Consider the following 20,248-nt stretch of genomic DNA (forward strand, 5'->3'; position numbering starts at 1 on the left):
CTCCATGCAGTGCATCATCCTGCTTGCAGAGTTATTATCCAGATGCCTATGGGAAAACCACACACAGGAGCCAAGTGCAACAGCCCTTTGCACACTTAGGGACACTCAAGGAACTACATATACAGAGGCTTCCCACCTCCAACAATGGACGTCATCATGGCTAGTAGCCACTGGTAGTTTTATTTTCCATGAATTTGTCTAATCCCCTTTTTGAATTCCTATCTGTTGGCTGAAAGCAAGACAGGATTCCTTTGGCAGGAATCAATGGGTGAAATGGCGCCAGAGGGGTCCTTCGCGTCCCTCGCAGGAGCAGCTGCAGGTGGAGGACCAGCCCAGTACTTACATGTAGTTGAAGATGCCAAGGCAGACCCCAAAGCTCATGTGCACAATGCCCAGGATCACAGACATCTTCATCTTGAAGGAGTTCAAGAAGGTGAGATGGTTGATGGCCAGGCTCCAGATCTGAGTCACAGGCATGGAAGGGAAGAATCAAGAACACGCATACATGATAAGCCAGCCTCCCCCAACCTGGAACCCTCCAGATATTTTGGACTACAAGTCCCATCAGCCCTGACCACTGGACATGCTGGCTAAGGGCAGATGGGAATTGTAGTCCAAAACTATACCAGGTTGCAGAAGGCTGCACTCAATACACAGTGTGAACCTATTTTAGAAGAGGGGATGAGGAGAGAACACCTCCTCGTAACTGCTGCCTCCCATGTTGTTGCCCAGACAACCAGACCCCCTCTCAGCCGCACTGATGTGCTCCGAAGGAAAGCAGAGTGATACGTTTGGCACCAGCTTAGCTGCAGGAGTTGCCAGAAGGAGACGTACAAGACACCATCCAACCGCCTTAGGGACTCCACTCTGGATTTGTGTAGGGTTTACTCCTTAGCCTTTTCTTCTCCTGAAGATATCCCGCAAGGCAACGGTGGTTAAGGATCAGCTTTCCTTCTCTTAGATGGGCAACCTTCCCAGGTTGATAAGCCTGATCTGCCCCTCATTTCCCTCTACAGCATGTGCAGAAACAGTCTTCCTTACCACTATTGGTCTCATCTGCTCAATTTTCTGGATTCGCATGCAGGGGATAAACAAGTCCCTAGCCCACTGAGGGTTTGAGACTCACTGGCTACCCTCATGTGGTTCAGCCGTTACCCGGGGTGTGGCCACTGTCACATGTCAACAGCTTCTAGGAGCCACAGGTGAGAGCTGAGTGCAGGGTGGGGACCAATGGTGGATAAACTACTTGATGTGTCCCCCAAAGAGATACTGCCCCTCCCCTAACAGCCCACAGAACACCCTTATCTGACCTTCACACATCAAACAGCAATTACCAGGGACCCGCACTGTTAAATCAGTTAAAGCAGCCCCGCATAATCTGGTGCCCTCATGGGCGCTGCAACCCATGAAGGGCACCAGCCTGGGGAAAGCTGAGAAACAGTTCTTGTGTGCTCTTGCAATACTTACCGGATCAATCCCAAAAGGGTAGGGACCTTTGAAAACTCCCGTGACATTGGGGTTCAGAGCAAGAACAGGGTTTCCAGCTAAAAAGTCCTCGCTGTAAGGAGAAGGAATTGCTTCAGCACATGAGAATGATGCAGCCGTCATGAAAGAAGAGGCCGCCAGCATTGCTTTGGGTCATGGGCTAGTCAGTACCTCCAATTCGATTGGTTGGCCATGGTAGCGATGCTCCAGGCAGAGGGGAAGATGTTGGTGGCCTTGCTGAAGCACTCGTTGTAGATGAAGCCAGTGTAGATAGAGAAGGCGCCCATCAGGAGGATGAGGTAGCGGCCCTCAAAGAACATCTGCCAGATCTGGGGGCAGGAAGACAAGGGTATGTTTGGCAAGATGGTAAATCTCTGGTGTGGTTAGTGTGACTGATCAGAACCTGGATTAGACCCAGGTTCAAAACCCCACCTGGTCATGAATCTCATTGGGTGACCTTGGGCCTGTCACTATCTCTAAGCCTACCTCACAGGGTTGCTTGCAAGGGTAAAATAGGGGCGAAGGAGAACCAGGGCTTTTTTCCCAGTCAGAACTCAGTTCCAGCACCTCTCAGGTAGGTGCCATTGCCATTATAAGAGAACACGGGAGGTGTTCATGGTGAGTTCCGGCACCTCTTTTTCTAGAGAAACAGGACTGGGGAGAACCATACATGCTGCTCTCAGCTCCTTGGAGAAGAAGTGGGAGATAACGGTACTAAATAAAATAAAAACATATCCCGAGGTGTATTGCGGAAAGCATGTGATCCTTTTCCATCCACCCAAAGCATATCCCCTCCCACCCGCTGCCTCTTCCGCAATCTGGGGCTCACCTCATTCTGCACCTTCTTCATGCTGGGGCGGTTCTCAGCCAGCACCATCCAAAGGGCAAAGAGGAACATCAGCAGCCCATGGCCAACATCCCCAAACATGACAGCGAAGAGGAAAGGGAAGGTGATGATGGTATAGGGAGCTGCAAAGCAGGCCTAGCGTCAGATAGGAAGTCCAGGCAAACACCCCCGTTTGCAGCCCCCACAAAAAAACCACGGAATCAACTGCCATTTCACCGAACCTAGCCCCAAATCAAAAACCTCTCCTTTCTTTGAACTGCAAAGCATCTAATCTAACGATACTAATCAAGTAGGATATAAGTATATATATAATCCACTCTCGTCCTGCTCTGCTTAACTTACAGCAGGGGCGACGAACCTGTGCAACTCAAGATGTTGTTGGACTCCAACTCCCACCAGTCCCAGCCAGCATGGCCACTGGTCAGGGTTGATAGGAACTGTAGTTCAGTGGCATGGGGGGGGGGACTCTCCACTCCTGGCCAACTGTGAAGACAAGACCCATTCTAGTTTTCCTCCTCCTTCTCTCTGCCCCATAGCCAGAAAGCCCAGAAAACACACAGCCTTCCTTTATTGGGAGCAATCTCTCAAAGGTCAGTGCGCAATGCCCTGGTGCCCTCCCTCTTTCGCTGAAAAGAGGATGTTCCGTTGAGCAACTGTGCATGCCCCTTGCAAGGTCAAAAGCAGGATGTGGCAAATCTGCTCACCTGGGTTCACCTCCTGATAGCTGGATACCCCGTAGGCGTCAACAATGCTCTGGAAGCCGGCAGTGAACTTGTTGGTGCGAATGAGGGTTGGGGGGCTCTCAGTGCAGGGAATCTGATGAACAAAGCACTCCACCCCAGAACCGCTGCGGTGCTGTAAGGGGAAGAGAGGGTCAAACTGGGCAGTTCAGGAGCATCAAGTACATTGGTTTGCCCAGGAGCTCTAAAAAAGGACAGAGGCATTCATGCAGCTGGGTGTGGTCCTAGCTAGTGGGGTGGGGGGAAAGGGAGAGAGAGGGGGAGGGGAGGGGGAGGGAGAAGAACATTGCCTTATCCTAAATTTGTCTCAGTATACAGTGGTGCCTCGCAAGACGAAAATAATCCATTCCGTGAGTCTCTTCGTCTAGCGGTTTTTTCGTCTTGCGAAGCAACCCTATTAGCGGCTTAGCGGATTAGTGCTATTAGCGGTTTAGCGGCTATTAAAGGCTTAGCGGCTTAGCGGCTTAGAAAAAGGGGGGGGGAGCGAAAAAAATCGCAAGACTCGCAAGACGTTTTCGTCTTGCGAAGCAAGCCCATAGGGAAATTCGTCTTGCGAAGCGCATCGAAAAACGGAAAACCCTTTCGTCTAGCGGGTTTTTCGTCTTGTGAGGCATTCGTCTTGCGGGGCACCACTGTATTACCAATGTACAGTTGTACCTCGGAAGTCAAATGGAATCCGTTCTGGAAGTCCTTTTGACTACCAAAACGTTCAGAAACCAAGATGTGGCTTCTGATTGGCTGCAGGAAGCTCCTGCAGCCAATCAGAAACCGTGCCAGATGTTTGGGTTCCAAAGAACATTTGCAAACCGGAACATTCACTTCCGCGTTTGTGGCGTTCAGGAGCCAAAACATACGAGTGCCAAGGCGTTCGGCTTCCAAGGTACGACTGTATTGCCCAGAGCCGGCCCTACCATTAGGCAAGCCAAGGTAGCAGCCTCAGGCATAAAATCCTAGGGAGCAAGAGAGCAATGGCAGCTCCACCCTACTGTTCCCACAGAGCCCCAGAAGCTACTCTGGTCCTGTGCTCCCTAAGCTAGCCTGCTGCCCTCAGGCGCAGTGGAGGACACTGTGGTGTAGTGGTTCAGAGTATTGGACTCGTAATCTGGGGAACCAGATTCGCGTCTCCGCTCCTCCACATGCAGCTGCTGGGTGACCTTGGGCCAGTCACACTTCTCTGAAGTCTCTCAGCCCCATTCACCTCACAGAGTGTTTGTTGTGGGGGAGAAAGGGAAAGGAGATTGTTAGCCGCTTTGAGACTCCTTAGGTTAGTGATAAAGCGGGATATCAAATCCAAACTCTTCAAACCAGTGTTGAAGGACGAGTCAACCTGCCAGCAAGGTGGACTTTTGTATATGGAATGAGGAGAGAGTACCATCTTGTCCTTCGCATCAGGCATCAGGCAGCAAAATCTCTTGGCCCTTGCCTTGCTGGGAGCCCTATTTACCTTCCTTTGGCCCAACCCACGGGGAGTGGGGAGGACAAAGCACATGTATCAATCCCTGACTCAAAATATTTTGCTCTTTACTTGTGCAAACAGGTAGGTGTACAAAAAGAAGGGGGAGGGGGACATGAAATGGAAGGTACATCTAAGGAGAAGCAGAAGGGAGCCGATATTCTGCGGCACGTACCGATCCCTCACGCAGAGCCTGCTGCACAGCAGGAAGGTCGCGGACGGGGCACCAGACTTCCCCGATGAGGCACTTGTCGGTGATGTTGAAGCTGCACTGGTTGAGGATGAAGTAGATGGCCTTCATCTTCTGTATCCGCACTTGCCAAGCAGGCAGTTCCAAGAGCACCTTCTGCAGCAGCTGGTCCAGGTATTGCTCCGTCTGGCCCAAGACCTGTTTTCTCATAAGGAGTGTGAAGCAGAACTGAGGGAGATGGTGGAAGACTTGGAGCAAAAAGGGGGATTTAGGAGGGAAAGTACTTCATTTTTTAAGGAATCAGTTGAGCAATGGAAAGTGCTGCTTAGAGCTACTAGTCTGGAAAGGTGGCTGCACACGGGGCCACAGGAAGTACAGAGTGTGGTTGCAGCTTTGAAATGTGACACTCTGCATGAATGCAGTGGAGAAAACCATTGTGGGGAGGAGCACTTGCACCAATATACTGGCCTTTCCCGCCCAGAGAAATTAGGATCTGGGGTAGGAGGAATTGTATGTCATTTTGGGTTTTTTTAATCATTTCACCTCTTCATATTTTGCTGCTAAGTCACAGTGAGACACTTCTTTTTGTACAAAGAAAATAGCAAATACAATGACAACAACGGTTGCAAACCAATTAATAAACACCAACCCCCCTCCCCTATTTAAAATCTGGAAAAGAAATTAATCATCTGCAGTGGTATACTCTCACCACTGCACCCATGCAATTTCCTTTCCTGCCCCAGAACTGGAAACCATGGATCCTCTCCAAAGCTCTCTGACAGCATTTCCCAGATTTCAAGCCCGCCCTGTGTACTGCCCTAAGCAGCCCTTATCACCTTACCGTGGTCAGATCTTCAATCTGAGTGCGCAGTTTATACAGTGTCTCCAAGCGCTCCGCCTCCTTGTCGGCGTAAGGGTACAGGTGGCAGTGAAAGCTTTGGAGGGACACAACACAGAGTGAATACACACAGGCACATGCACACATACTGGTGGGTGGAGGTGGCAGGAGGCAACACAGAAGAGCAGAGGGAGCAATTTGTTGAAAGATGGTGGGCATATGGATATATATTTGAATTTCTTTTTTTATAATTTTGCATTGTAAAATCAAATAAAAAATATTTCAAAAGAAAAGAAAAGATGATAGGTAGCTTGGCCAGTGTGTGAAGATAGGCAGAGCTCTTAGGGCATAAGGAATATAGTCTGTGTCTGACTTTCTCCTCAGCCTCATGGTCTGTCAGACACCACTGGAACAAGGCACAGAGGGAAATTTATAACTTATCTTAAAGACCATTGTAAACAGTTAAAATTGTTAGTAGGATTGGAATATCACTTGTAGTTTAATGGTGAATTTTGGACACAATGGAGAGATAAAAGATTTGGATTATTATAAAAGATGCAGGAAGAAATGATTAACAATAGGACCCACAAAGGGGAGGAGGGAAGTCCAAGAGATTCATTGGAATCTTGTTTTTATGTTGTATGTTGGATATGTGACTGTAAAATCTTAATCTGAAAAACCAAATAAATAAATTTAAATGCAAGGCACATATCACAGGAATTGATTTGGAGGGCATGTGTGTGCAGGCCTCTTGAGGAGGTAAAAAGACATGTCATGTGTCAAACGGGGGAAACATTGCAGGGCCTGTGATTTGTTGGACCTTTGGGATGTTATGGCACCAGGGCAGGAAAATTATAAACAGCGAGCAGAAGGAGACCAAGGCAGGCGGATGAGGGGTGCTATTCAGCATCAATAAACATAGGAGGGAACATGCACAGCACTCACCAGTCAGCAATCTTGCGGATTTTCTGCCCAATCTGTTCCCCCCAGAAGGAGATGAGAAAGATGACCCAGGTGACGCTCTCGCCCTACACATGAAGGGACAGGTTGCTCAGAAACCTCTGCACTTGAGAGGAGCAGGAGAAGGACCATTCGGGCCTAAGCCACATGACAGAGTGTACTAGCAGCCTCCCAAGCTGTGCCACACCCTGCTCCACCCAAACTCAGGCCTTGAATCTCACCCCCCACAGACCCCTCTACATTGCCTGCCACCCCTCACAGGCAGCCATCTTACCACCCACCTGTTTTCTTCATTTTGTCTCACCGTGGCTGGGTTTTCCATGGGCTCCGGCATCTCGGTGAAGTTGGCCACAAGGTAGCCACGGCATGCGCGCCACAGCAGCCGTTCAAACACATTCACTCGCCATGGGTGGATCACGCCTGCGATAAAGCTTGAGAGCAAAGGGGAGAGCATACAAAATGCACACTGAAACTGCACACATGAGGCTGAGCACACAGTGCCCTGCGGCAACATAACAAGCCCTTAGCATCTAGATACTGAATTTGTAGTCTACCAAGTGCCTCATAAACATTATTATAGTAATCCCTGTAACAACCCTAGAAGCTAGATGAGCATTCACCTTAGGTAACCAAGGTCAATTTCAGATGACCTTCTTCAGATGCCCCCATCACCTGAGGAAAGGGCCTTCTCAGTGGTGGCACTCCAGTTACAGAATGCCCTTCTGAAAGTCTTGTCATACTCTCCATGCTGTTTTACTCCCTGCTGACAAAAATTTCATTCTGGATTTTGGTTACTTTTAATACTGGACGGTGTCCAACTGAACAGTTTTGCTAGCGCAAGGCACTTTGGGCTGTGCAATGGAACACCTCCCCCTTCTCCTCTCCTTGCACACGCCCTGTTTGCCTCCTAAAGCTGTTGTGGGTTTTCCCTCAACCTTCAGGAGCAGATTTAGGGGGCACTGAGTGAGAGGACAGGTATGGGAAATTCCTGAAGTGCTTTCCCTAGCAGAACTGCCCACTGCGATTATCATTATTGACTATTACACAATTATTAATAATACTGTGGCTATTACTGAACATTATCCAAGTATTAGTAATATTGGGATCATTATTAGTAGTTAAATAGTGGCTTATGCAAGGCCACATACAGTTTGTGACACTGACATTTTTATTTTTTTAAATTGAACTGAGGATGCCCTGCCTCATGTTCTTAACCATTAGGCTACATCAGCTCTCACTTCAGGAACAATGGCTTTGGTTTACTTGACAAGCTTCATCTCTCATACAGAAGGGTTACCCTGTCAACCTGAATGACCCGCCCGCCCCCTCACAACTCACTTTACTTTGAGGTCAAGTCGCTGTGCCATGGATGGGTCAAGCAGAGGTTCTCTGTCAGAGAAGGCTCGTGGGCGAGCTGGTGATGCTAACGGCACCTGCTGATGGGAAAACAGCCTGTGAGAGAAAGGCCTGCTACCATCCCAGGACTCGTGAGCTCCCTCTCAGATGTCCCAGGACCACCTTCAGTGTTCAACAACGTAATATTCTTAAATTTGATAGGCTCCAGTAATAAAACCCAGGGTCAAGTTAAATGCAACAGGGACAGCCAGAGTTGTTCTTCCTGTATTTGCTCGTTCACATAAAAAAAAAAAAAGTCATGAGTAGAGGAGTCAAGGTGATTTTTTAACAAAGAGTTTAAAACATGCAGGCGAGGCGAGGCTCTCCCCTCCTAACCAGGTTGTGCTCCACCATGTAAAGTAGTTTTTCTCTTCAGTCAAGCTCATTTGCTCTACCAGAATCTGGCTAGGAGAAAACTGCTTCAAGTGACAGAGCCGAGGGAGGGAGGGAGTAGAGAGTGCCAGGCACTGACAGGTCAGTTTGTGGGGGGTTTTTTGAGCAACAGGCCACTCAGATATTGTCAAATAATGTTCAAGGAGTTTTAAAGCATTAGGAGAACAGCAAAGAAGAAAATCACCAGCGGGCTTGATACTCTATGCCTATTATTATTAGTAGTAGTAGTAGTAGTAGTAGTCGTCGCTGTGAAACGTGACACCCTTTTTTTGGGGGGGAAATGAATTATTTTCTTTTTAGCATATTTTTATTCCATATTGTCTCAAGGATCTCCTTTCCGTTATTGTATTTCATTCTTGCTGCAAATTGCTTTAAGTTTCTCCCCACCACCACCACCACTATGGGAAGCAATGTACAATTTCAGCAAGCCTAATCTAACTTTCAGCCAATCAGCTGCAGTTGCATCCCTTTCTCCTCCAAGTGCAGCAGAGAGTCTTGATGGAGCAGGAAGCGGAAGGGGCGGAACTCACTTACCAGTTGGCCAGTGAAACGCTGTCCCTCCTGCAGCACCTGAATGTGCTCCCGCAGCTCCTGCAGCCGACCAACCAGCTTCTCGCGGTTGTGGCTCACCTCCCTCAGCTCCTGCGCCAGCCGCTCAGACTGCTCCTGGATCTGCAGGGCATCCCGAGCCAGAGGGGCCGGCAGGTTCTCCTCAGGGGGTGTCAGTGTCAGGCCTGCCTTCCACACTTGCTGTGCTAAGAAAGCTGGAGAGGGAGATTAGAGACATGAGGAGGAAGAGCAGAACCTGGGACTGTCCTCTGCTCCCAAGGTCCAAAAAACATTCAGCTGCAAGAGTTTGCAATGAGTAAACACTACCTCAAAGATCCATAACATGGGAGCTGGGAAGAAGATAAAGTCCCAACCAGAGACAAATGGCTGATGAAGATGATGGACTATGCCAAAATGGCGAAATTGACCACGAAAATCAGAAACCAGGAAGAGAGGAACTTTAAGAAGGAATGGGGGAACTTTACAATATACCTAAGAGAACACTGTAAACAACCAAAAACTCTGGCATGATCCAAGTAACGCTTGTAATGTATGAAAAGCTAAGGTAAAACTGTACTATTTTAGAAAAATAGAGAAAATATGTGAAGCTGTGGGAAAAAGATTGAAAATGGTAACCATGGAAGGGTGGAGGGGAGTCAAAGGATTCAGGGAATCGTAAATGATGATGATGTTTAATTTTTGAATTTAAATTAGTAATGTAAAACTCAACAAAAAAGATTTATAAATAAAAAGATCCAGAACATGGGACACAGTTGGTTCTACCTATACTCAACCTCTCCTACTCAACCTCTCCTACGTTAAACAGAAATCTCTTAAGCATGCCCAAATTTTATTAGATGCCAGGATTGGACACTCACCCTCCCATCTGTTCTGCACACAGGAGAGGTGCAAGGACTGTTTCTCTGCAACTGAAAGGGGCTGGTGCAGATGCCTTTCCCCCCATTGATGGGGGGCTGATGAGAAGAGGCACACTGACACCATTTTGTGATGCTGTCGCCTTTTCCTGCTCTTTCAGATGCAGCAGCCATTTTGTGTTATGCCGTGTCCTTATAGCACCCATTTTGGGACAGGAGATCGCGGCACTTTCTCAAAATGGGCCCACTGGCCCCAAAAGGTTGCTAACCCTGGTATAGCTGAATTTGGCTGGATGTTGTACAAGCTTGCCAAAGATGCATCACACAGCATATATTTAAACTTTGGAATTTGCTACTCCCAAGGTCACCAACTTGTATAGCTCTAAAAGATAGCTTTGAAAGATTTTTCAGAGGATAGCGAAATAGCTCCGTTGGTAAAGCATGAATCTCAAGATTGTGGGTTCAAGAATGTCTACTAGTCACGACGGCTCTGTTCAGTGCCAGAGGCACAATGCTCTGAACAGCATTTGCTAGGGAGGACAAGCGAGGAGAGTGCTGTTTCACTCATGTCCTCCTGCTTGTGTGCTTCCCATTTACGTCTCATTGGCCCCTGTAAGAGCAAGATGCTGGAGCAGATGGGCCTTTGGCTTGATTCAGCCAAATACTTAAGTAATTCTCAGGCTTTAGACAGGCTTGTGAAAGTCAGGAATTTCCTAAATACGCTAGCTTCTGCAATTACGAGAATTACATTGTTATGAAATTGCGAGAGCTTCCACTTCCAGAAAGAAGTGGGCCTTTGGCTCTTCTAAGCTGAGCACAGGATGTCAGAAATAACCACTATAATTTTCGTTTGCTGCAACTGAATCCAGGAGGCACAATAGGTGGTGACCAGAGCATCTAAATCATAAACAGCACTGTGAATTTGCAGAGTACACTGTAGCCAGGGATGTAAGCAGGCATATTTTTCCTAAAGTAAGAAAAAAAAGGTTTCCTCTGCTTTGATCCACTGGGGAAAAGGCTTATTTTACAAAAGTGGGTTGCTTCCTAAAATTACAAACATTGTATTGTTGGTATAAATTGCAATGTTTAAACATTTTGATGTTTGCTGCTCGGAGCTCTGCTGGGAAGAAGGACAGGATAGAAATTTAATCATTCATCACCATCATCCAATAGTAAAGGGGGCCTTTACTATTAGTCCCCACCCTGCTCCTTCCTCAACTTCTGTGCTAGCTACTCTTCTTCCCCAGCCAGTACAGCCTGGTAAGAATCAGGATCCTGCTGCATGGGAATAAGGAGGCTTTAATTCTTTACCCCTTGCTTCAGCGCTGAACCAAAATGGAGAGAGGCACACTGGCAATTTGCATCACCCAAAAAGAGCTGTTCAGACAAATTAATCCTTTTTTGGTAATGCAGACTGCACTTGTGCAGCCCCCAATCTGGATTGAGACTACAGTGGGCTGCAAAGGAATAAAGCCCCCCCCCCCCGTGCCAGACTTCCAATCTGGATTGGGTCCAAGTGGTTCCCATTTGCACTGGGGAAATTTTCCCCTTTGGTACAAACAACCCCCCCCCGCAAATTGCACAATTTGCAATTGTGTGTGTGTGTGTGTGTGTGTGTGTGAGAGAGAGAGAGAGAGAGAGAGAGAGAGAGAGAGAGAGATGCAGCCCCCATTATCTCCCAGGAAATATGGCTGACTAGGGAAGGTAACCCAGCAAACAATACACATGAGGACTTTTAAACTCTTGAAAGCACCATACACATGCTTAATATTAGTAGCAGCAGCAAATGTGTTTTACTGGATTTCCCCCAAATCAAATATTTCACATTAACGACTTTTGACTACTAGAAAAACTTTTTGAGATACGTTTGTTCCATGTACAGTGGTACCTCGGGTTACATACGCTTCAGGTTAAATACGCTTCAGGTTACATACTCAGCTAACCCAGAAATAGTGCTTCAAGTTAAGAACTGTGCTTCAGGTTGAGAACAGAAATCGTGCTCCGGCGGTGCAGCAGCAGCAGGAGGCCCCATTAGCTAAAGTGGTGCTTCAGGTTAAGAACAGTTTCAGGTTAAGTACGGACCTCCGGAACGAATTAAGTACTTAACCTGGGGTACCACTGTAATAGTAACATGATGTGCTTTTCAAAATGCCCTTGGTGCTTTCCCAAAACGTTCTGAGTGCCGAAAAAAGTCAAACATGTTAAATGAGATCTTAATCAGCGGAGGACATTAGAAAAGAAAAATATGGAATATGCAAACCACCCTCAAATGCTACAGACTTATGATAGAGGAAGAAGAAACAGGAAGTCACAACAGGCAGGTGGAGAGCAGGAAGTGCAAATTATAGCAGCCAGCTATCACAGATGGCCAATGCACCAACTGACTAACCCCTTCTCCATTTTTACAGATGCTTCAGTTTGAACAAGGACAGTAAAAACAGGCCGAGAGGGGAAGTGCAACTATCCTCAGCCAGAAACCAGAAATTACATCTAAAATGTTGCATTGTTTGCAAAAGTCTCATGATTTCCTAATGCAATTTCAATGCCCAGAAACTTGGCCCTGTCTTTTGACTGCTCTTGGCAGTGTGTCAGGCAGTTTTGTGGCAACATGGCTGGCCTGGGCGCGTCTTCAGAAGATTTGTGTCACCGACCTGATGGCAAGGTCATCATCCAAGCCACCCAGCAGACGATAGCCCCCCCTCCCACTACAGGAGTGCCACTCACTGAAGGATTTCTCCATATCTTCACACCGCCGAATCTCTCCCACAAAACGTCGCTGGAAGGCGCTGACATGGGGGTTCAGCTGGAAAGAAAAGAAGCACATTACTCGTGAAGAGCCCACCAAAGATTGTGCAGATAACACTGCAAACCAGGCAGCCCAATTTTCCATTGCTTGCTGACCCGTTCTTAAGGCTTGCATGGCATCAAGACCCTATCCCGAGGTATAAAACATCCATTTCTCTATCTCACCCCAATTCTACCATCTTCTCCAGGTTTCCCTGACCATTTTATTAGGGCTCATCCACACTTACCTTTTGCCCTGCACTTTCTAGGCATTCCTGGTCCGTGTCTGAGCACTCCCCCCCCCCCCGCCCCACTGCTTACCCCAAGAAAACAACACTCTTTAATACGGAATTGGAATGAACGGCAATTTGGATTTTCTGCAGATTTGCCATTTGTTCTGATTCAGCAGTGAAAAGCAGGGTTTTTTAATGGGAAAAGCGATGGAGAAAAGAAAAAGCACTCAGACAGGGAACTTAAAAGCAAAGACCTGTCATTACATTTCTGTCTTAAATTTCTGATATTCAACTTATTTTTAAAATTTTGTATATTATGTCTTTTCATTGTCGTAAGATTTTTTGAGACTTAGATGGTGGAAAAACAATCCCAATCTATAAAATCATCACAATGACCAAGGGCACTGGAATTGGAATTTAGGATGGATTTTAAATATACTTTTTGTAAGAAAATTTGTATTTTATTTATTCATTTTATACTTTCTGTAAACTGCTTAGGGATTCCCCCCTACAAAACAAAACAAAACACCTTAAGCAGTATATAAATCATGTAAATAAATAAGCAGTAAAAGTCAGGGAAATCTTGAATCCCTTTGTCTATGAAAATGGCTACAACATGCTTGTTTGGTGTCCCCACCCCCCGAAAAAGGTTCCCCAAACCCTTTTGTACATACATCACGGAATTCCACAAGTCCTTGCTCGCCTAATTCGCTGACGCAACTGTATGCCGAAGCCGATTGCAAGAAGAGCTGGGCCAGGCAAATCTCTTCGCTGCGGAACATGGAGCCCATGTTTGCTGGAGGAGACCAAGGTGGAATCTACACACATATTTAAAACGCTGTGAAAATGCTTTTTTAAAAAAAAGTTTTGAAAAATACATTGAATTTGGCATAGCTCACTTTCGCCATCTAGTGTCACATTTGTATATTGTACTTTACAACACATTTAAAAGGTTTTATTTGCAGCTGTATAGCTGAGTCCTAAAAGGGAGAGAACAGGGCTGATGAGGCCCAAAGGGAACTAACATGCACATCACCTCCCTTGACAAGCTAGCGTTCATTTGTACTGGGACCTAGAAGGCAGAGAGGGATTTGGGATGTCCTCCCCTTATCAACAAGTGTCCTATTACAATGAATCGATGACTGGGAATAGGAACAGGATTGTGCAGAGGAAAGAAGATGCCTTCAGGGACAGTGAAGGGGACAGGTTGCCCATTGGAGGGGAAATAACAGACCAGCAAAAAGAGGCTCAGGAAGGAAGGCACAGACAACCTGCAGAAGGTCATCACTAAGAATGTAGGAAGAGTCTACATGAAGCTCAGGTGCAGTAGCAGTGAAAGCCCCCTAAGTCTACTTGGCAAAAAGGGTTCTCCCTTACCTCTAGGTGTTTCACAAAGTGGAAAGATGGCAGGAAGATGGGGCCAACCCTGCAGGAGCTCCGCAGGCAGCAACTTTCCAGTTGTGTCTTTTGCAGCTCTGAGGGGCTGACTGCTTGCAGCTGGCGCCCAGACTCTGCTGACTCACGTGGGATTTTCTGAGCTCTGGGATTGCGACACAATTTCCAGGGCAAGACCTGGCCTCCCGTTTCACAACGGGCGCCTGACTCAGAACTCCCAAGTTGCTCACTGAGAGGTCAAAATGTCCTGAGGTGGCAGAGCACTCAGGTTGGACAAAACAGGGGAGAGATCCTTGCAGTCATTAGCCGGGCCTGAGGAGAAGCAGAAGCAATAGGCAAGATCTGGTGGTCAGTCAAAAAATCGCATTTCCCCCTCAAATCTTCATTCTCAATATCTCTTCTCCATATTGTTAGAAGTGCCTGAGAAGTAAGCTCAGTGGTGGATCACTTCTGCTGAGAGAAAGCTAATCTCCCCTGCAAAGAGATGGCAATAGCAACAGCTGAAGAGTGGCACCTCCCACAACTCTCTGCTTCTCTGGAGAAACTACGAAGACTTACCGACAGTCAAAATACAGTACATACAGAAATATGTGTCTAGACCACAGACACCACTGCAAGGCTATGGCTAAATAGAATATCTGGTATTCCAGGTCAGCAAACTGCATAAGGCCATTTCTTGCTACAGAAGCTACATATTCATAGCAGGCCACCCTTCCATGGGTGTCCAGGGCGATGGGTGTCCTCTGGACTCCTGTCCCCATGAACCATAATCCCCAGATTCCTAGTTCTCTCCCCCTCCCTCTTTCCGTAAGAATAAATTGCTAGCATTTATGGAACCCAAGTTATGAGGTAAAATGTGCAGCCACTATTCTTCCCATTTTTTCCCTGAGAAACTTGCCGGCTCACCGCTTTCAGTGTCTCGCTCCCACCCATGTACCCTGCAATCCATAAGCTTGTCTCCGACCGTAATAAATTATCTATCTATCTACCCTGCAATCCCCTCAAAGCATCACCTCCAAGACATGTAGGCCTAGTCTCACCCCAAGCACCTATCTGCTACTTTGAAGATCCCCTTGACTCCAGGCTGATTACTGTTTGGATGTTACTGAAGGGGGATGCACCTTATATGAGGACAGGCATGGAAAACTTATGGCCCTCCTGATATTTATGAACTACAACTCCCATCATCCCTGAGCACTGACCATGCTGGCTGCGGCCGATGGGAGTTGGAGCCTCAACAATATCTGGCGGGCGCAGGTTCCCCATCCCTGTATTAGTGATTGAAATATTTAGTTAAGAACAAGTCTTCTATTCCTTTAAAGGTTTTGGTCAAGAAGTGTCATAGGTGCAAATTTATTCCGTTGCAATTCTGCAGTGGCAAGAGAGAATATGTGTACACAATGAACCCTGCCTTTCTTCAGAGCTCCCAAAAGGAAGGAAACCGGTCCCAGAGGGGATCTATTAATTTACTGACAGAAGACCTAGGCACTCCCTGCTGCGTATTAGGCCTTGTGAGGTCCTGTGTAGTCTCTAGAGGTGTCTAAGAAGCACATTTCTCTCCCTCTGTCTGTCTGTCTCTCAGAACTTTGTGTTCCCACACTACACAGAAAAAACACTGTGCAACATAACAAGACTTAAAATGAAGGAACTCTGGATCATGAGTGCCAGACGACTATGCCACTACCTGAACATTTTATTTCTGATTATGGATTGCAAGTACAAATTCATGCATTATTTTTCCCATCTTTGTGCTGTGTTAGTCCCAGAGAACAAAAGATATAAGCAAAATGGTGTTTTTTATTTGATGAACATGGAAGTGTACAGGTGTGCCCCCTCCAAATTGTACAGCTCACAGCACAGATACTTTAAAGAAGTACCATTCTAAACAGTCATGGCCAGCCCCAAACAATCCTGGGAACTGTAATTTGTTGAGGGTGCTGTGAATTGCTAGGTGCCTGTTTTCCTCACAGAGCTACAATTCAGAGTGGTCAACAATCAACCCCTCTTCTGTGACAATTCTGGGAACCATAGAATCATATAAAAATAAAAAGAGGGCATGGAAAAGTGTAAAACAAGTGCTGCAACCTTTTCCACCAGGGGTCATACCTCTAATCAGTGTTTTTTTCAGGGGGTACTCAAGGTTACGAAGTACTGGCACCTCCTCCCCATTTTTGGTTCTTTAAAAGTGTGGCGCTTACTATAATAACTTCATGGTTGAAAAAAAGCACTGCCTTTAATATTTTTTATTCTGAGTGAGGAAGTTGTAAAAAAATAAGAGAGGTTCTGTGAGGTCACCATCACTTCCACAGAGGACCCTCAGCATCAGAAGAACATACCCTAACAAAAAGATACAACTACACCTACTTGTTATCTCTAGGATTTGGGGGTGGGGGCGAGGGGAATACAGTAGCCATAACCTGTGTTTGAAAAAGTTTGGGATATGTATACGGAATTTAAAGCACATACCCCTAATGAATTCTGGGATTGTGGGGGATGGTGTATATGCAGTTGACTATCCCCACCCAGAAGACCTAGAACCAGATCACTGTAGATTTCTCCCGATTCTCAATCCGGCTATAGAACTGCGTTTGGAAGCCCACCAAAAAGCGGAGGTTGGCTGCTCTTTTCACCCTCACCGCCACCCTCAAAGAACAGCCGCACACGAGCGCGGCCATTGTCAAAGCAGGACGGCATTTCCGGAAGGAAACCACCTTTTTTCCCGACTTGCTCAGGCACGTGGGTGGATGAGGAAACCCAACACTATCGCACCCCAGGAAGGAAAACAGGGGCCCGGCTAGATGTGCTCCCCGACCCGGCTCAAATAAACGCAGATGGAGGGAGCCCAAGAGATCCCCTCCGCGAACCACCCACCAACCTCCTTCTCCAGCAAACCCACAACTCCCACCCCATAAGATCACCAACCAATCCACGCTCTCACCCCTAACCATAACCTACTCTCCCCCACCGGCAGCCACAACTGCTTGCGCGCACTGCGCCGCTGCCTCCGGATCTGCGGCTGATCCACTGCGGGAAGCCCCCTAAACCGAGCGCCGCCTCCTTCCGTCCCTCCCAGGAACAAAGAGCAGCGGCGTGGGGTGGGAGACCAGTCCCGGCGGGGGAAGGAGGCGCAACGGGGGAAAGCTGCTTTCCTGGGGAGACCTGAGGCTGGTTTCGAGGCAGCGGATGCAGCGAGAAGAAAGAGCAGCCCGGCATGGAGGAGGAAGGCGGGCGGAGGCCGCTCGGAGGAAGTAGGGCACGGGTGGGGCCAGCCGGCAAGAAGCCGTACCAACCTCGCGATGCGGCGGAAGAAGCAAGCGGGCGCCTGGGAGCGCGGTCCTGAGAGCGCGGAACAGGCGCTTGTCCTCCTCCCAGGAAGGACCGAAATCTGTCCCGCCCCAAGAAGATTCCCCTCACCCGGTTCCGAGGAACTTCCTGCTGCTCCAGCGAGGCCAGGGGTGGGGGTAGGGGGAGAGAGGAGATGGAGGAGGTCGGTGGCCTGGTTCCCTTTCGCCTCCCTAGCAGATGAGGGAAAGGCACTTTCCTCCCCTCCAACAGAATGGAGGCTGATCTGTTCCCCTCCTTGGAGTAAATCCCACGTTCAGCCTACACCTTTTATTCAGCGGGGCTTACTCCCAGGAAAATGTCCGGAGAGCTTTCTGTGGCTAGACAAAGCGATGCCCCAAAGGACGTGATAGTGCACGAGGGCCTGATGGCCCCCCAGACAAGGGCACCCACCTCGGATGCCCACCAGCTCGACAGGGCAAGGATTTGGTTATGTGCTTGACAGCCTGCAGAGCACCAGAACCAGCAATGGCAAAAACCGCAGGAATCTGTGGCCTGCCTGGACTGGGCACCTGTGGGCCTGGATGTGGCATGGAGGGAGGCTTATGCTCTTCCCTGCCTGCAACACTCAATTCAACTATGTAGAAGCAAATCAACAAACCAGTGGAAGCTGCATGTGTAATGCAGAGCACGCTTGAGGGCCAGCTATTTATTCATTGAATTTAATTGTGCATTTGTAACCCCCTTTTCCTTTAAAAAGGAAGTCCAAAGCGGCTAGCATCACACCACACAGTATCAAAAGACGGGGCTTTTTTTCCTAGCCAGAACTCAGTTCTAGCACCTCTCAGGTGGGGCCTTTGCCATTATAAGAGAACAAGAGAGGCGTTCCTGGTGAGTTCTGGCACCTTTTTTTCTAGAAAAATAGCACTGTCAAGAGAGAGATTTGACAGCCAGTGTGGGACCTAGGAGACCAGGGTTCAAAACCCCACACTGGGTGACCTTGGGCCAGTCACTCACTCTCAGCCTAACCTAACTTACAGGGTTGTTGCAGGAATAAAATGGGGACAATGATATACACCATCTTTGAAGGAAAGATGAGATATAAACATAAAAATATTAAAAAGGCAGCCAAACAATATGAAAAATCCCTCAAGCAGCTTTTCACAAAGTGGCAGACGTTGATCTAGTGACTTGCTGTGCACAAGGGATGTTCCCTGTCCAGAGATATGGTGCCAGGCAGTTTTCCAACCCCATTAAATACGCCTTTTTATTTCAAGTCTGCATTTCTCTTTGTGGTCTGGTATTTTGAATAGCTCAGATAAAGATGCTGTTTAGCCTGGGATCTTATGCCACACTGGAGTGGGCTACAATCATTTGTTAGTAGCTGTTATTCATAACCTAATGAATCAGTTGATGCACAATAAGAGGGGAGGGTGTTAATTCTGCATTTTTACCAGTGCTACACCTGATTATTACATAGTTTCAGGGGGAAACAACCTCACTGGCCAAATGGCAAATTCTACTGGGCCAAGTCTGGCCTGTAGGCTAGAGATTCCCAGCCAGTCCTAGTTTATATTGCAATTATTAGCAACACGGGGCGGGGGGGCAGAATACTAACACGTGTTGCAAGACTATTCCATTTATGATATAATGTAGGTGAAGCTCTTTGAATACCATACAGCAAGAAGGAACCTCTGGCATGCTAAAAAATAAAGGACAGATCCTTTTATGGACTGGCAATTGGTCAAACAGAACCACAGCACATTAATATAAAAAATAGATCTCTCCAAGAACCAGTATCAGTAATTCAACATACCGTACATAAATTATCTGGAGTTGGGGGTGAGCAGCAAGGTGGCCAAGTTTGCTGACAACATCACATTATTCAGAATGAGGGACTATAAAATGAATGAAAGCTCCAAAGGATCTGTCTAAAGTGGATAGACAATAACATGGCAAATGCAGCTAAATGTAAGTGTAAAGCAGTGCACACTGGTGCTAAACAGCTTCACATATACACTGATGAGGGCTGAGCTGGCAATAATCTAAGAGAAGAGGACTATTGGAACCATACTCAAATAAAAATGTTGACTCTGTGTGGAGCAATTATATACAGATGCTGTTCTGCATTGTAATTTGTTTTACAATAATCAGATGCCTCAGGTGCCTGTTAAGAAGTGTGCACAACTTAACATGCTCCACTGAACTAGGGTTGTGCTACTGTAGCCCAGAGCTATTCATCAGCAGCTTTTGTGACAACTAGCCCCCTCCACCTTATTATAAATAAGCAACACAATACTGTCCACTTCCATCATGACAATCCTTTATCCTCCTTTATACAATGACATATACATGTTCAAACCAAGGTAGTTCAACTGAACTTTGCTCTAAATACAATTCACGCTATGTTAAGAGATTATATGGTCATTTTGATTTGAAAAGCTACACATGTGGAAATGCCAGCTTGCTTGAGGACTTACTCATCACCAGCTGCCCGGTTTACAAGTTTCATTTTCTCCAATGGAAAAGCATTTGACTCCCTCTTAGTTCCTTTTCTCCCATGACATGTCTCAAATACTATTTCAGGTTTGGTTATACATACTGATTCATCCTCACTAAAAATGTATCAGTGGAAATACAGTATAGGAAATGTTTGCCACTAATCAGATAGCTTCTCATACTTATTGGAGGTACACAACCACAATTTTATACACTGCTATCTACCTTTTCCTGCCTGGAATGTGGTGGGAACTAACTTCCCACTCCCAGCATTCAGTCTCCTCCCTCCCCCAGCCTCATAGTGGCACCCTTCAACTGTCCAGTGTTTCA

The 20,248-nt window shown here is 47.1% G+C and overlaps 1 protein-coding gene across 6 annotated transcripts in view; it reads right to left on the reverse strand.

Annotated features, from left to right (window-relative positions):
• Positions 1-17,876, reverse strand: part of TCIRG1 (T cell immune regulator 1, ATPase H+ transporting V0 subunit a3) — a 32,041-nt gene extending 14,165 nt beyond the window's left edge. Inside the window, exons 1-15 of one of the 6 annotated variants that reach the window (XM_053400041.1) lie at positions 17,428-17,876; positions 14,120-14,449; positions 13,417-13,538; positions 12,450-12,528; positions 8,836-9,065; positions 7,852-7,949; positions 6,818-6,944; positions 6,499-6,581; positions 5,557-5,650; positions 4,701-4,913; positions 3,037-3,187; positions 2,315-2,454; positions 1,657-1,814; positions 1,468-1,558; positions 344-462 (exon numbers count right to left, since the gene is read on the reverse strand). In XM_053400041.1, the coding sequence (XP_053256016.1) occupies positions 344-462; positions 1,468-1,558; positions 1,657-1,814; positions 2,315-2,454; positions 3,037-3,187; positions 4,701-4,913; positions 5,557-5,650; positions 6,499-6,581; positions 6,818-6,944; positions 7,852-7,949; positions 8,836-9,065; positions 12,450-12,528; positions 13,417-13,533 (1,700 nt within the window). In that variant the 5' untranslated portion in view covers positions 13,534-13,538; positions 14,120-14,449; positions 17,428-17,876. Of the gene's footprint in view, positions 1-343; positions 463-1,467; positions 1,559-1,656; positions 1,815-2,314; positions 2,455-3,036; positions 3,188-4,700; positions 4,914-5,556; positions 5,651-6,498; positions 6,582-6,817; positions 6,945-7,851; positions 7,950-8,835; positions 9,066-12,449; positions 12,529-13,416; positions 13,539-14,119; positions 14,450-16,501; positions 16,617-17,088 lie in introns of those variants that run through there. The other 5 variants (XM_053400051.1, XM_053400070.1, XM_053400031.1 and 2 more) reach the window with 5 other exon arrangements.
• Between the last annotated feature and the right edge of the window lie 2,372 nt (positions 17,877-20,248).

The sequence above is a fragment of the Podarcis raffonei genome, chromosome 1 (genome assembly GCF_027172205.1).
Source record: "Podarcis raffonei isolate rPodRaf1 chromosome 1, rPodRaf1.pri, whole genome shotgun sequence".
Lineage (NCBI taxonomy): Eukaryota > Metazoa > Chordata > Lepidosauria > Squamata > Lacertidae > Podarcis > Podarcis raffonei.